Source organism: Protopterus annectens, chromosome 9.part0, assembly GCF_019279795.1.
Source record: "Protopterus annectens isolate FY-2018-M chromosome 9.part0, PAN1.0, whole genome shotgun sequence".
Classification (NCBI taxonomy): Eukaryota; Metazoa; Chordata; order Ceratodontiformes; family Protopteridae; genus Protopterus; species Protopterus annectens.
Genome location: NC_056743.1, coordinates 1,388,013,370 through 1,388,029,998, shown reverse-complemented (window position 1 = coordinate 1,388,029,998; position 16,629 = coordinate 1,388,013,370). Strand labels below are relative to the sequence as shown.

The following is a 16,629-nucleotide window of genomic DNA, read 5'->3' as shown; positions in this document are numbered from 1 at the left end:
ATTTAGAATGCTTGTTTGTTTGATATGGAGATATGATTTGTGATTAGGACAACTAAAACCTTGGCAAAATAAATTTTACCATCTGTCTGACAAGTGTTTACAGTAGATATTTAGCCTAAATATACTTGCTTCAATATAAGAGTGCTAGCATGCTAAATATAACTGGAGTCCATAATTTTATTCCAAGTCTTCTTTTTTTTTATCTTATCAGAGGATCATGTTCCTGGACTACACTATGTATCTGGGAATTTTCTGCAAACACACAATTTGTAATTACATGACACCCCCTGTAAGAGTATGCCCATTTATAATTGTCATGGTCCAGGGAGGCACAGACATGAAATTAAACAGAAATCTAACAAAGTCAGTTTAGTTTAATGGCTTCTCAGTTAGACTCCAAATTTAAGTTTTGATGGAATAGCAATTTAAATGTTCTGGTGTTGTAGCCTGGCTATGACTGATTCTAGAAATATCTGGATACACAAAACTTATATAAGTATACTTTATTGTACTTGATTTGTTTCAGTGATAGTTAACAAAACTGTACTGCATTTAATTATTTGCTTGATATTGTTGGCATCTATCTGCATTTTGTTTTTCTGTTTCAGTGAAAGTTAAAACTGTACGGCATTTATTTATTTTCTTGGTATTGCTGGTCTCTGCATTTTATTTTTCTGTTTCAGTGAGAGTTAACAAAACCATACTGCATTTATTTATTTGCTTGATATTGCTGGTCTCTGCATTTTGTTTTTCTGTTTCAGTGATAGTTAACAAAACTGTACTGCATTTATTTATTTGCATGATATTGCTGGTCACGGATCTTGCTTTTCTGTTTCAGTGATAGTTAAAATTGTACTGCATTTATTTATTTGCTTGATATTGCTGGTCTCAGTCTGCATTTTGTTTTTCCTTGACCTCCCTGCCCAAGCGTTGTATTCTTAAACATGGTGCCTTTGGAATTGCCTGCCCCTGCTGTAAATTTGATTTTGGAAACTCCTCCCAGTCCCATCTCATTTGTTCACTCTATTGAGTACAGTGTGATCATTTGGGAAGGACTACCCATTGTTTTTTTGATTTTGGACACTCCTGGTATTCACTTCCCATCAGCTCATTCCACTGTGTGCATAGTGAGCATTTGGGAAGGCCAACCCCCTTATTTTCTTAATCCTGAATTATCTTCTTTTCCCTGCCTCTCCACTGGAACAAAATACACTTTATTCAGCTGCTTTTACTGTAATTGTGTTCTTTCTACCTTGTTATCTTATTTTGCTTTGCTGCTTGCTCTTAAGTGTTCAAGTGATTTTATTCCACTGCATTTATTACTACTTGTTAGTAGCCTGATTAAATTTGCCTGTTATTCTAAGTTTCTTAGTTTTGGTTTCACGACCTGGGCTTCACGCCAGTTATATTACATTTAAGGAGGTTTTTGTGGTCTACACTCTTGTGGACAAACTCTTATCAAAACCCACTTTCCATAAGTCCATCCCAAGTTTCAGAACACTATGTTTGGACAATTGCCATCAGTTTCTCCTGCCAGCAAGGTTGACATGGGCATACTGAGACAGTGTAGCAACTGCCTCATGTTCACTGACAACCCTCTTCTCCTAGCACATAATTCTTCTACTTGTGAGAAATGCATCAATACCATTAACCAGGAATCCATGCTCTCTTGTGCCACAGTCAGTACTCCTGACAAAGAGGAGGTTGCCAGCACAAACACCTCACCACCTACACATCACATAGCCAAGCACAACACACACACATACCTATGCAGAGGTTCTCAACAAAACTTACCTAAAGAGCAGAGACCTCCAAAACACATTCACAAACATTCAACACACAACACCAAACACATCACAGACAGCAGACAACACACCAGTGTCTCACAATCATGACCCATAAGTCATAACAATATGCCACCACAGCCCATAAGTCATAACAATAAACCAAACATACTAGTCATTGGCAACTCAGTTGTGAGACACTGATGTCCCCCTTCACCAGGCTACACAAGGAGAAGATCACAGTCAGTTGTCTGTCAGGTGCCAGAATCCACCACATCAAGCACACACTTAAGTCTCTCCTCAGTAGGTACAAGTATGACTCTATCATTCATGTTGGTGTGAATGACTTGAGACATACATCCCTGGACTATATGAAGAAAGACATGATTGAACTCTCAGAGTATGTGTCCCAGGCAGATATGACCCTAGCCCTAAGCAGCATCCTACCTTCACTAAGAACGATACCACAATACCAAGAAAAAATAACTGACTTCAACAACTGGCTTAGTTTCTGGTGTCATTCCAAGGGGATCCAGTATCTGTCTGCCTGGGATGACATGGTTGACAGGCCTCGATGCCTTGCCAGAGATGCCTTCTACTTGTCACCCCTGGCATTCTGGATTCTAGCCAAGGCTCTTGCCTCCCCCATAGTGCCTTTTTTTAGGCAATGCCCCAAAGACAATTTTTCCAACATAAAATATCTGTCAAAAAACAAATTGAAGGTCATGTTGCTTTATACTAGGAGCCTTAACTTGAAAATGTACTCACCAGAGGCTCTTCTCACACTAGAAGATGCCAACATCTGTGCAGTCACAGAAACTTGGTTTCAGGCTGTGGAGAGCACCCCTTCCTTACCAGCCTATACCTTATTCCACATATTCTGACCCCAAAATGAGGTCAGGAAGATTAAGAGTGGTAGAATATCTATCTTTTTTAAAGACAAGCACAGCTCCAGATGGGTTTGCCAGCATGAGGCACTAGAACTGCTCCAAGTCAGTTCTAATGCACTAGACCAGCTCATCTCATCCTCCACAAGGGGAGATAACATTTTGTACTTGGTTCTCACCAACATGGGTGACCGCTGCACCATCCCCATAGTAAGTTCTTCCCTGGTGAGGTCACACCATCGGTCTGTCTCATTTAAAGTTTCTATCCCAGCCAACCACCCCCCAGCCATAACTAGGCTAAAAAACTTCTCAAAAGCTGACTACAACCTCCTAAGGGAGGATATCAGTAGCTTCTCACCACCACCACCCTCAGAGGATGCAGACAACTATGCTGAACAGTATGCCAATGCAGTATACAAGCACCTGTACAACTGCATGGACTTAGCCATACCCAACAGAACTAAATCCTGCTCATCAAGGAAACACAAACCTATCTGGTGGACATTCTCTATCAATAAGCTTGATAGCGCTACAACAAAAAGAAAAAAAAACTGTTGTCCAAGGGTAAAAATGCACAAATTCCCAATTGGAAAAACTCCCCTCCCCTCCTTAGCCTCAGGAAACAAATTAGATCACTAGTGAAAACCTCCAAAGCCAATTATGAATTGAAACTAGCCTCCAAAACAAAGGGTAACCACAAAGCCTTCTTCAGATACATCAGGAATCTCCATGGCTAAGCCCAGGTTTGTTCCAAATTAGTTCTTAACGGTGGCACTTACAGTAATCCTGTTTACTTAGCCAACCTGCTAGCAGATAGGTTCAGTGCAAACTTCACACCCCTGTCCCTCCAAAGGCCCATTTGACATCCCTGATACTTGTCCTGCACCTCATATCTCCACAAATTGTCTTAAAGGCCCTATCCAAGCGAAAGAACACAGCTTACATGGGACCTGATAGTATCCCAGGCTGTATTCTGCACCATCACCAGCAAGAACTAACTTTGCCATTGAGCACCCTATTCAAACCCAGCCTAAGTATAGGCTTCATTCCAGCAGACTGAAGAAATGCCATTGTCATCCCCTTGCACAATGGTGGTGTCACTACTGACCCTGGAAACTATCGCCCCCATTAGCTTGACAAGTCTGATCTGTAAAGCCATGGAGCGTATTATTATGGGCCTCATAAACAAGGACATAGTCAATCTCCAAGCACTTGAACCCACCCAGTTAGAATTTGTTAAGGGCAGATCTTGCCTATTGAACTTGGTTGACCTTTTTGAGACTGTCACCAAGGCCCTGGATGAGAGTAAGTCAGTACATATAGCTTACCTTGACTTGGTCAAAGCCTTTGACACAATCCCCCACTCATCATTCTCATTCCACTGAAAGCAGAGAGTTTTAATGCATGGCATAAGCTGCAGGTGGCTACAAAAACAGTCACTCAGCTCAAACATTCGCAAGAGACTACCAGGGAGTAAAAATAAAATGGAAATATGTCATCTGTGTCTTTAAAATGACAGGAAGTGAATTACAAAGGAAATGTTAGTCTCCTCGTCCATATAAGGATATTAGACAAGGTACAAAAATTAACACTGTATGTTTCCAGTTATAATGTTATCGAATCTGCTCAAACTGAAGCAAGTTGTAATGCAAAAGGTGAGCTGTTAGTGGCTGCAGAAGCAGGCAGTCAGTTCAGAAACACCCACCAGGCCACCAGGGAGTAAAAGCAAAATAATAAACTTGTCCCTCTTCATCTTTAAAAAATGGGAGGAAACACCAAGGAAAATGTTAAAATATTTTTTTTTTCTCATTGTCCCTATAGAAACAGGTGGTGAGACAAAAAGTAACATTGTAAAGATAGATAAAGCAAGAGATAGATGTACAAATAGACAGAGACAGATACACACAGATACTGAGAGGCACAGTCTCTCACACACATACAGAAACTCAGATGCACAGACAGACACACACACACAAACACACACATGCGCGTGCACACACGCACACAGACACAAACACATGCATGCATGTATCCGCATGCGCATGCCTACATGCTCACATAAACATACACATAAACACACAAGTGTGTATGTCCTTTTAACTGCCCTTGCAGTTATTTGTCCTTTTTTTTTCTTGTCCTTCATGGCTTTTAACAAGCTGCAGTAAGTTAGTTGAAAAGAAAAGGCAGGCCCTTATAACTGCTGCTATTGTTGCTCCAACAGTTACTTGAATTAATTCTGTCATCTTTATGTGTTTATTTTTTTTTTTCTGCTTACTAACCTTGACTTTTATAAGAGCAAAGATTGGTAAAAGGAAAGGAAACAGTGATTCCTGTAAAGGATTTCAGTCCCAGAACATGGATTTCATACAAGCATAAGTGCACTTCCTTTTACTGAGATCTCCCTGTACTTTAAGTCACTCCTATGTAACATGGTGTCCACTGGGGATTGCCTGTTCTTGAAGACCATTTTCTAAGCTTAAATAAAAAATAGCACTAAAAATAAAATAAACACACTTTCTTTTTACTGCAATGTTCTTCTTTTGGCTTTTCCTGGTTAGGGGTCACCACAGTGGAACCCTGGTCCGCTAATGATTGGCAGTAGTTTTTTTATGGGTGCCAAGGTGCCAGCTTGACGCCCAACCTTCAATACTATTTCAAAATCAGTATGTCTCCTGGTGCATTGGTGTTATGTAAACTGAGAACAGGAACATGGGTGAAAGGATGATACTCCGCTGAAATGAAATGAATAATACAGAAGGATAATGAATATGCAGTAGACTTAATAGTTCTTTGAACTGCTAAATTAAACTTTCAGGGATATTACCTAAATGGATATGTTATAGGGACTCTAGCTTGAGGGAATAAAGGACAGGATTAACAAATAAGAGACATGTTTTTAGTAAATGAAAGATACAAGTAAGAAGTAACATATATAACAGGGTTGGGATAACAATCTCCTAAGTAAGAATTTTAAATAAATCAAAAGCATCTGAAAGAGGAAAGCGGTGAGAGGAGCAACATTTTGATGAAGGGATGTTAAACTGGAGAGTGTTTTTTTAACCCTTCTAAAATAACCAACAAACCTTTCTAATGGACTTCATCTTCAGTTATCACTATGAAAAGAGTTTTACATCAGGCAACCAAATTAATTTGAAGATTTTACCATTGAGATACTTGTTTCAAGTTCATAAAGCAGCTAGAAAAGATAGAGTTGGTTCGCAAGCAGAGATAAGTGGTAAACTCACTGAACAGCATACCCCAATGTAAATTGTAATGTTATATTTTTCAGTGCTGAAGCTGCCTAAGCCTATTTATCACAGCATTAATGTCTCAATCTTCCTACTAAGGAGGATATACTGAGCTTGCACAGCTACAGCGGTAAACGAATACATGATCAGTGCTTTCAAAGGATACATTCAGTTTTTTGCATCTAGCCAGAGGAAAGAGATATTTCAAAAGTAAATGCATTTATTTTTTAAGAAATTGCAGTGCATAATATTAATAATATATAATTAAAAGTTCATAGGTTCATAGGTTCATACTAGGCTATCTGCCCTAGGGCATTTATAAGCCTAGCCAGAGTGTGTTTGGCTTTCGCCACCCATTTTAAATGAATTTTGCTATGCCCTTTTTCGAGGTTAGTATACTGTGCCTCTGTCTAACAGTGACACAGAAGTGATACCCGGGGTAAACCTACTAACTCCCATCCACTCATCAAGATTCCTCTTGAAGAGAGTCAATGAGGGACTCTGCCTAACCTGGACTGGGATTTTATTCCAGAGTGAAGGGAGCCTCTGGGTTATGAATATGTCCCTCCAGCATGCCCTATTCATTTCAGTGCTGAGGTTCAAGTCTCTTGAGCACGTAGCTTGATGGGATTTGGATTTTTTGAGGTGCAGCATGTCCATTAATTCCAGGTTGGACATGGCTTTATACGTCAGGGACAGATCGCCTCTGAGCAGGCGGTATGCCACTGAGTAGAGCTGGAGTTTCTTTAACCGGGCAGCATATGGCATCTGTTTGAGCCCTTTGATCCTCTTGGTGAGGTACTTTTGGGGTCTTTCCAGTTGCTGCAGGTGTCTGGTAAGGTATATCCCAAAAGGGGCATTGTACTCAATTATGGGCCTGATGAGGGATGAGTAAAGAGGCACGATGACCTCCCCTGATCTAGATGTGAATCCCTTCATGATTAGGTGGGCTATATAAAATGTTTTTCTAACCACTTTGGCCACGTGGCTGTCAAATGAGAGATTGCTATCAACTTGGGTCCCCAGGTCCCTAATTACTTCTTCCGTACTTAATGGATTACCACCTATGTGGTAATTTGTGGGCACTTTGTTTTTGCCAAAGGGATGACTATACCCTTTTGGCGTTTAGCTTGAGGCCATGGCTCTGGCACCAGTTGTCTGTTTCTATGAGGCCCTTTTGGAGGATGCTTGTGTCGGCTGGAGAGTCTATTATGGCACCCAGCTTGCAGTCATCTGTGAACTTGGTCAGCCACAGTCCTTCCGTGTTAGCCTGTACCTCCAAGAAATATATACCGAACAAGAGAGGTCCCAGGACTGAGCCTTGTGGGATGCCACTTGTAACTGGTTTGGAGTCTGACATGGCTCCAGCAATTCTAACCATGTGGGTTCTGTCCTTGAGCCAGTTTGCTACCCATCTAGTGACACAGGGGTTTATATTTAAGCTGGTGAGCTTATCTATAATGCCCGAGTGGGGTATTGTATCGAAGGCTTTTGCAAGGTCCAGATAGGCTGTGTGGACCACCTTTCCCTCGTCAATGGCCTTGGTGACTGTTTCAAAGAAATTGACCAGGTTTAAGAGGCAGGATCTGCCCTTAACAAAGCCGAATTGGGTCGGATCCAGTGTCTGTAGGTCCCCAATATCTTTATTTATGAGGTCCACGATGATCCTTTCCATAGCTTTGCAGACCAAGCTAGTCAAGCTTTTGGGGCGATAGTTTCCAGGATCCATTGAGGCACCACCTTTGTGGAGAGGGACCACTGTTGCTGTACGCCACTCTTTGGGTACATATCCTGTAGTAAGGCTGAGATTGAACAGTAGTTTTATGTTTGGGTTTAGTTCTTCTTGGAGTTCATGTAGGACGCAGCCTGGGACACCGTCTGGTCCCACTGATGCTGTGCTTTTTGCTTTGGAGAGGGCGGCTCTTACCTGAGCATCTGAGATGTCAGGGGAGCAGCACACTGCTGGGATAGATATTTGCCCTTGTGGTGGGGAAGGGGGGGGGAGTTTGCGCTGAACCTGTCAGCTAGGATGTTGGCAATGTCTGTGGGTTCGGTGTATTTTTTGTCATTTTGGACTAATTCTTAGCATATCTGGGAATTCCCACCCAGGTTCCTAACATAACTAAAGAAAGCCTTGTGATTATCCTTAGTGCCCTGTGCAATTTTTCTCTCGAAGCTGGCCTTAGACAATTTTATGAGTGCCCGTAGTTTTTTGCTAATACTGATCAGAGATGCCTTCCCTTTTTGGGATTTTGCTCTATCATGTAGTAGCTTCCTCCTTCTATTGTATAGTTTGTTTATGGCTGGGGTCCACCAGACAGGACGCCTAACTTTGGAGGATTGGGTCTTGGTTTTATTTGGGATTGCATGATCCATGCATTCCTGAAGGTGTTCATAGAATGTGTTTATAAAGGATTCTGCGGACTGGGCCGTATTTTCCACAGGCCCGGGGGCTTTGAAGGATTCCACCTTGGTTTTGAAAAGTGTGAAATTTGCTTTAGAGAAGTTTTTCACTGTGGTTTTATGGGCAGGGGCTGGGTTCAGGATGTGAATATCTAGTGAGATTAGTTTATGGTCTGATCTTACTGGTGAGGGATACACTTCTGGTCTGGAGCATAGAGTCCCCATGTTGGTGATGATCAGGTCCAGTATGTTTTCCCCTCTTGTGGGAGTGGCAACAAGTTGTTCCATAGCAGTTGAGTTTATAAATTCTAGGAACCTTTGGGCTAGGGTGTTGGAGCTAGAGTAATGCTCCCAGTCTATGTTAGGGTAGTTGAAGTCGCCCAATATAATGGTGTTTGGAGAGACCTTCATATTTTCCTGTGTTCTCAGGAAGGCCGAGTGGGGTTCCTGGGTTTGGGAGGGTGGTCTGTAGCAGGCTATAAACTGGAAGGTAGTTTTACCCACTGTTAGTTGCACATGGATAGTCTCTGATGCATTGTGCTATGCCACCAACCTGGAGGTGTGGGTATCTTTGACAAATATTGATACTCCCCCTCTTTTTGTGGTTTGGTCCAAGTTTTGGGGCCAAAAAACATGGTATGAGGTATAAACTGGTAGTGCTGGGGTGCTCTCGGGATCCTTGAACCAGGTTTCTGTTACTGCACAGATATCAATATTCTCCATGCTAAGGAGAGTTTAGAGTGCGTGCATCTTGAGGTTTAGACTTCTGGCGTTGAGTAGCATTACTCTTAGTTTCTTATCCCTTGTGATACCTATGGAAGTAGGTTTGTCTTTTGAGCCTTGCCTAAAAAAGGCACTATGGGGGTGGCAAGAGCCTTTGCCAATATCTGAAAGCCCAGGGGTGACAGGTGCAAGCCGTCCATAGCGAAGCATTGTGGCTTGTCGAGCATGTCATCCCAGGCAGACAGGCATTGGATCCCCTTTGAATGACACCAATACTTAAGCCAATTGTTGAAATTGATCATCTTGTCTTCATATTGTGGCATCATTCTTGGTGAGGGAAAGATGTTACTCAAGGTCAGGGTCATACCGGCCTGGGCTACATGCTCAGAGAGCTCTTCTATGTCTCTTTTCATGTAGTCCAGGGAGGTACATCTCAAGTCATTCACACCAGCATGGACAATGTCTGAGTCATATTTGTACTTGCCTTGGAGTGACCTGAGTGCTTGTGTTATGTGGTGGATCCTAGCGCCCGACAGGCAGCTCACCGTGACCTTCTCCTTGTTCAGCCTGGTGAGCGGGACGTCAGTGTGCCTGACGATAGAGTCACCTATTACAAGTGTATCAGGTGTGTAGTTTAGCCTTAAGGGCTGTGACTATTTGGCACACTGGCTTTGTGAGCTATGTGTTGCACGTGTTTTGTCTGGGATAGCGGTTGCTTGGGTGTCTGCTTTTGAGGTCTCTGCTGCTTAGACAGATTTTTATTTAGAGCCTCCAAGTATGTTTTTGTGTGTTTATGTGTTTGGTTTGCTGTCGTGGTAGGTCTATGTGAGACTGGAATTGTAGAGAGTGTGGTTTCCTTCTCCTCCTGACTGGTTACGCCAGTACTGAGTTGAGAGAGCTTAGCCTCCAGTTTGGCTATATGGTTGCATCTCTCACATGTGTTGGAATTTGTTGGGAGGAGGAGAGGGTTGTCTGTGTACATGAGGCAGTTATAACATTGCCTCAAGATTCCCAGATTCACCAGCTGGACCGGAGAGGAGATTGACAACTGACCTTTGGACATGCTAAAATAGTATTGGGAGTTCCTTTATAATTGAATAAAAGGGCCAATGGGGAACAAAGTACTCAAGGGGAGTTTCTGAGGGTGTAGTGCATTTAATTTTTAGTGCTGACTTATATAATTGCTTTAGTGAGCAAGTGCCAGGCTTTAGAGTGGGAATAGGGTGTCTATTATTAGAACTAGATCAGTTCTAAGGGAAAAAGTGAAGAGGAGACTTTGTGGAGCCGAGAATGGTTTAAACCCAATTAAGTGGCGCTGCCCGATGCGCAAAATCGTGCAAAGCCACGCTAAAGCGGGTTTTATACAGGGGGACTTGAAAGAGCTAGAAATTGGCCCAAAATGGCCAATAGACTACCAGATTCTTGTGCTGGGAACACTCCACCAGGGATAGATAGGCTGCTCCAAGCTCCCCACTGCCACTGGTGAACAAAGAAGCCTCCCTTTATCCAAGAAAGGAAATGGGCAACACAGGAACTTTCCAAAAGTCCAGAATACAGCTAAGCCTGTATTTGGACTACTCTGGGTCAGGAAAGATGGGAAACAATGATAATAGTTCATAGGGTCACAGCTTTATCCTAAGCCTGTGTGGTATGTCAGCCATTTCAGGCTTAACTAACAATGCCACTGAAGAAGAACCACTGAATGTGAGCTAATAATTCAGAATATGATGGTAGGGAAAAAAATAACATGGGAGATTACAGAAAATATATACAGTTCAGATTTTATTTTAACCATTGTTAACCAGAAAAACCCACTGGGCACAAATACCCCCTTTCATGGGTGACCTGAAAAAACTGTCTGGTTAAGCAACTTGCTCAGATTCATGGCCCAGGCAAATGAAAGATTTTTTTACCTGGAAGAGAAATAGGTAGAGTTTGGAAAATAAGGAGAGTTGGAGAAAAGAGAGGAAAACAAAAGCAGAGAAGAAATACAGAGGACTGGGCATGATGATGTTTTGCATCGCATAGTTAGAAGTTTGCAGCCATTGATTCCTGGGGTGAACTTATAAGATCTCATGCATTCATCTAATTAAAATGTGAATGTAGCATTTACCATGGATAACTGATATCTGCAATACAAAAATAATCAACAGCTGTTCATGGGTGATACATATGTCTAATATGAGTACTCACCACCTCGTCATGGGTGATACCTATGTTTAATACGTGTACTCACCACCAACAAAATGGGTGATACATATGTCTCATTCAAATACTCACCACCTATCCATGGGTGATGCATATATCTAATATGATCAATCAACATCTATACATTGGTGATACAAATATCTAATTTCAAGTACTCACCACCCATCCATGGGTGATACATATGTCTAAAACCAGAACTCATCACCTATCCATGGGTAATGCAAATGTCTAGTACGAATAATCAGTACCTATGCATGGGTGATACATATGTCTAATACAAGTACTCACCACCTATCAATGGGTGCTACATATGTCTAATATGAATAATCAACACCTATACATTGGTGATACATATGTCTAATACAAGCACTCACCACCTCTCCATGGGTAATACATATGTCTAACACAGGTACTCACCACCTATCCATGGGTGATACATATGTCTAGTATGAATAATCAACATCTATATATGGGTAAAACATATATCTAATAAAAATAATGATTGACATACATCCATTAGTTATACATATGTCTAATACGAATAATCAACACCTATGCATGGGTGATACAGATATCTAATACGAATAATTAAAACCTATCCATGAGTGATTCATATGTCTAATATGAATAATCAACACCTACCAATGGGTAATGCATGTCTAATATGAATAATCAACACCTATCCATGGGTAATATGTATGTCTAATATGAATAATCAATAGCTGTCCATAGGTGTAGTATATGTCTAATACCAGTACTCACCAGCTATCAATTGGTGATACATACTTCTAATACCATGATACATATGCCTAATATGAATAATCAACAACTATGCATGGGTGATAAATAATGTCTAATTGGAATAATCAACACCTCTTCATGGGTGATACATATGTCTAATACAAATAATAAACAGCTATCCATGCATGGTACATATGTCTAATATGAATAATGAACACCTATGTAAAGGTAAGACATATATCCAATATGAATAATCAACACCTATCCGTGGGTAATACACATGTCTAGTATTAATAATCAACATCTGTCCATGGATAGGGGTGGGAGGTTGGCGTAATGGTTAAGGTATTTGCCTTACAAGCACAAGGTGCAGGGTTTGATTCTCACATTGAATAATTGGCTAGGCTTAAAATGTCTTACAAGGGCAAGTAGTCTAGTGCTGATCTATGAACCTATGAATCTATGATGATCCCAGTTTACAACACTATTAATAAACAGCTGCCCATGGGTGACTTGTGTATAATATTAACACCTACCCCTATATAACCCCAGTGTGTAGTACTATTAAATCAACACCTAGCCGTGGGTAACTCCACTATACAATACTAATTATCAACACCTGTCCATGGGTGAATCCAGGCTGCAAAACTAATTATCAGTACCTGGCTATGGGTAACTCCACTATACAATACTAATTATCAACACCTGGCCATAGGTAAATCTAGTTTTTAGTACTAATAATCAACATCTAACCAAGAGTAACTCATGCATAGCACCAATAATAAACAGCTGTCCATGTAAACTCATGCATATCATACTAATAATCAACATCTGTCAATTTGTAACTCCAGTGTGTGATAATATTAATCAAGACCTAAAGATGGATAACTTACATGTATAATGCTAATAACAGAAAAGCTGGCCATGAGGAACCCATGTGTGCAATGCTAATAATCTGGCCATGCATAACCCCAGTTTTCAATATAAAAAGTAACACCTCACCATTGATACAATACTAATGATTAACATCTGGCCATGGTTAATTCATATGTATACTACTAACAATCATCAATAGACTGTGGGTAACTCATGAATAATTCTAACAATCCATACCTAGAAATAAGTAACCTCACTTTACAATGCTAATAATCAACACCTGACCATGGGTAACTCATGTATATAATACTGGTAAACAACACCTGGCCATGAATATACCCAATGTGCAATACTAATAATCAACACCTGAGCATGGTAATTCCATTGTATAGTACTAGTACGCAACACCTGACCATGGGTAATGCCAGTACAAATACTAGTAGTCAGGATAGAACTATGGGTAATGTCAGTGTACTATACTAATAGCCAGGATATGACCGTGGGTAATGCCACTGTAAATACTAATAGTCAGGATCTGACTATGGGTAATGCCGGTGTAAATACTAATAGTCAGGATCTGACCATGGGTCATGTCAGTATACTATACTAATAGCCAGGATCTGACCATGGGTAATGCCACTGTAAATACTAATAGGATCTTACTACGGGTAATGCCAGTGTACTAAACTAATAGCCAGGATCTGACCATGGGTAATGCCACTGTAAATACTAATAGTCAGGATCTAACTACAGGTAATGCCAGTGTACTATAACACTTTAAATGAAAGCATGCATAGTCATTATAATATTAGTAATAATAATCATAATAAACATGTATACTTACTGTTTACGGCAACTGAAACAATAAAAAATATGTAAACTTAGATTAATGACTTCTTACAAAGTATTAAACATTTGTTTCTGTCAGTTATACATTACAAAGGATATATTTTAAAATGGTTTTATTTTACAACTTATAAATGTTAACAAATATACTTTTAATGAAAAAATAAAAAATGAACTATATTAATATCAAATGTATGTTTAAATCAACAGCATATATCTCAGATATTTTTGTGAGTGGTCAAATTCATCAAGAAAAAAAAATCATGGCATACATTTATAGTACCACTGACCCAGCAAAGCTATTTCAAGTATACAATTGTCATGCCAGTTCTATGACTTTTAGAATGATGTGTTTGTGCTTTAGGATGCACATAACTGATCAATCACACCAGAAGACTATTATTTACTGTTAATTCCTTGCTAGACTGCCTGCTGCCTACTGTTACAATGATGCATATCCCCCTTGTAAATAAAAACTAATGGAAATGCAGTCTGATATAAGTGCTGCAGTGATAACTTCAGCAGAATCCACAAGTTACATTATCTGTTCTGTAAGGGAATATGTAAAGTACTATAATGCCAAAGTGCATTAATCCCATGGCATAGAGGGATAAGCCCTGACTATAACCCAGTTTACCTGAGTTCAATTAGCAGTTTGAGTGACAGACACCATCGGGGAGGATGTGTGGCTATCCTGTGGGGGGAGGGGGTGATAGCATGCTGGGCATCACTCAATGAGTCCTGGTGAAATCTAGGACTCGGTGAGAATGCTGAAGGGATGGGAGGTGTAAGGAAAGACTGACCACCCTATGGCATGGGTCACTTACTCTGTGTTACCCACACCATGGTGCTCAGTCTATGCATCTGAGGTCAGCATGAAAAGTCAGGATTTAAACCAAATGAAAATCTCCACACATGAAAGGAAGCTGCCTTCTCTGCCATCTCATCTCACTTGCTTGACCATAAAGTACAAAACACTGAAAGCTTGCTGAAGGAGCTGGGAACACCAGGAATCTACTGGAATGAGTCTTGCAGGAAGGGATAACTGGGCTGTCAGAGGTGGCTTGATGGTCATCCAGTGTGGATGAAAAAAGAAGAAAAACATATTTATTTATTTATTTATTAATTTTGTAGCTCACCCTCAGGGATAGCTGAAGTAGATATGGGTACCCTTCTACCTGACTCTGGTGACACCCCTATCAGCTCAACACACCAAGGTGGCAAGAATGACAGATTTTATTTTAGGGGACACATCTAGTTTAAAAGGCAAGAGCACAACCTCAAACAAATTATTTCAACAGTGCAACAGTTAGCAATAAGGCAAGGTGAGATATGCATGCAATGAAAACATGCATTCACCCTCTTCCCCAGAACTCAACAGAAAAAAAGGTCTTGACATTCAAACATGCACAAAGAAGACAATATCAATGAGCAGTAAAACTTTATAATGTAGCAATACAAACACTGGGAAAATGCAATGTCACTAAGCAATAAAAGAGTTATAATACAACAATACAAATATGAGAAAATGCAATGTCATTGAGCAGCAAAATTCTTGAAGGCAGCAGTTCTAACACGAGCAAAATGCAATGTCACTGAACAATGAAGATTTATAATGCAACAATACAAATATGAGAAAACGCAATGTCTTTGAGCAGTATCAACACCCTCAACCCCCTTGATCAATTCTAAAACAGACTAACTATGAAACACTCTATTATACCCTGTTCACTGGCCAGTGACTACTTACAGTCTTGCTGTTGGCATGATGGGACCCAAGTTGGAGCTCATATGGATCCCAGTTATTTGTAATCCACAAAGCATTTAAGTGGGGAAATCCACAATCTTATAAAAATATAAAATTACGACCAGAGCCTCTCACCACTCCATTGTGAATATCCTAGTGACCAGGCACTGTGGTTCCTCTGAAGAGAAAAGTAGAAAAATCACCTGTCAGAACTCTGGTAATCATCTATGGTTTCTCTGTACTAGGCCCAAATGAACACATTTTCTTGCTGAATAATATGCAGGTGTGGAACTACTGGTTTCAGAATTCTCTCCTGATTCCACAAAATACCATCATCCAGGATTTTAACAAAAAACAGACACAATCTTCCACTTTACTTCCCTGTCCCAGAGCACTAGAAAAGAAAATCTAGCCATGCTGCAAGGCCCTTTTTCCCTTCAGCTCCCTGTTTCAGCGTGCCTTCCTTCACCCAGTGTTCTAGTCTCCTTTTTCACTTTCAGAATTGTCTTTTATATTCCTGAAAAGAGCTCCACCTTGTGGTGTAATGAAAAACTACAGTCTATTACTTCTACAATGAAATACAGTGAGAGCTACACTCTCCCCCTACTTGAAAATTTTGGATCCCCCCAAGTAAAAGGTAGATTAGCAGAAAAATATTTACAAGCACTAATGCATCATCAACTGAACAATATTTTTGCATTCAAAAGGTACATTCCACCAAGAGTAATCAGCCTTATGCGTAACTTGGGAAGGGGTGTCACCACTGGAGTAGGAGGCATAGGGATTATGGGTGTAGACTTTCCGATGAGCTCTGGTCATAGGTTCCTGTGTACTTTGTCCCAAACTGTTATATGTAAGTCTCTGTGGGGGCCGAATCAGTCTTTGCAGTTTTATTTCGGAAGAGACAGCTAAGGAATTTTGCTCAGAAGGTTTGTCACCCACATCGCATTCAATGTCCAGTTTTTTCAATATGCATATTGTCTACTTCTAAGATCTCCTCTTGTATAACTTCACTTTCCATAATGGCATGACTGTCCTCAGCACTATTTTCTGAAGTTTGCATAGCAGGGCCTCCATCAATATCAGGTTCTGTAAGAGGCACAGAAACATTACTTAGTCTGTTGTTAGGTCTGGGCTGCTCAAAACGACAAGGAATGAATTCTGGT

The 16,629-nt window shown here is 40.5% G+C and overlaps 1 protein-coding gene across 1 annotated transcript in view; it reads right to left on the bottom strand.

Moving 5' to 3' along the window:
* Window positions 1–16,629, bottom strand: part of LOC122812083 (uromodulin-like) — a 763,298-nt gene that overhangs the window by 594,847 nt on the left and 151,822 nt on the right. Inside the window, exon 4 of the mRNA XM_044084352.1 lies at window positions 13,715–13,726. Coding sequence (XP_043940287.1) covers window positions 13,715–13,726 — 12 coding nt within the window. The remainder of the gene's footprint in view (window positions 1–13,714; window positions 13,727–16,629) is intronic.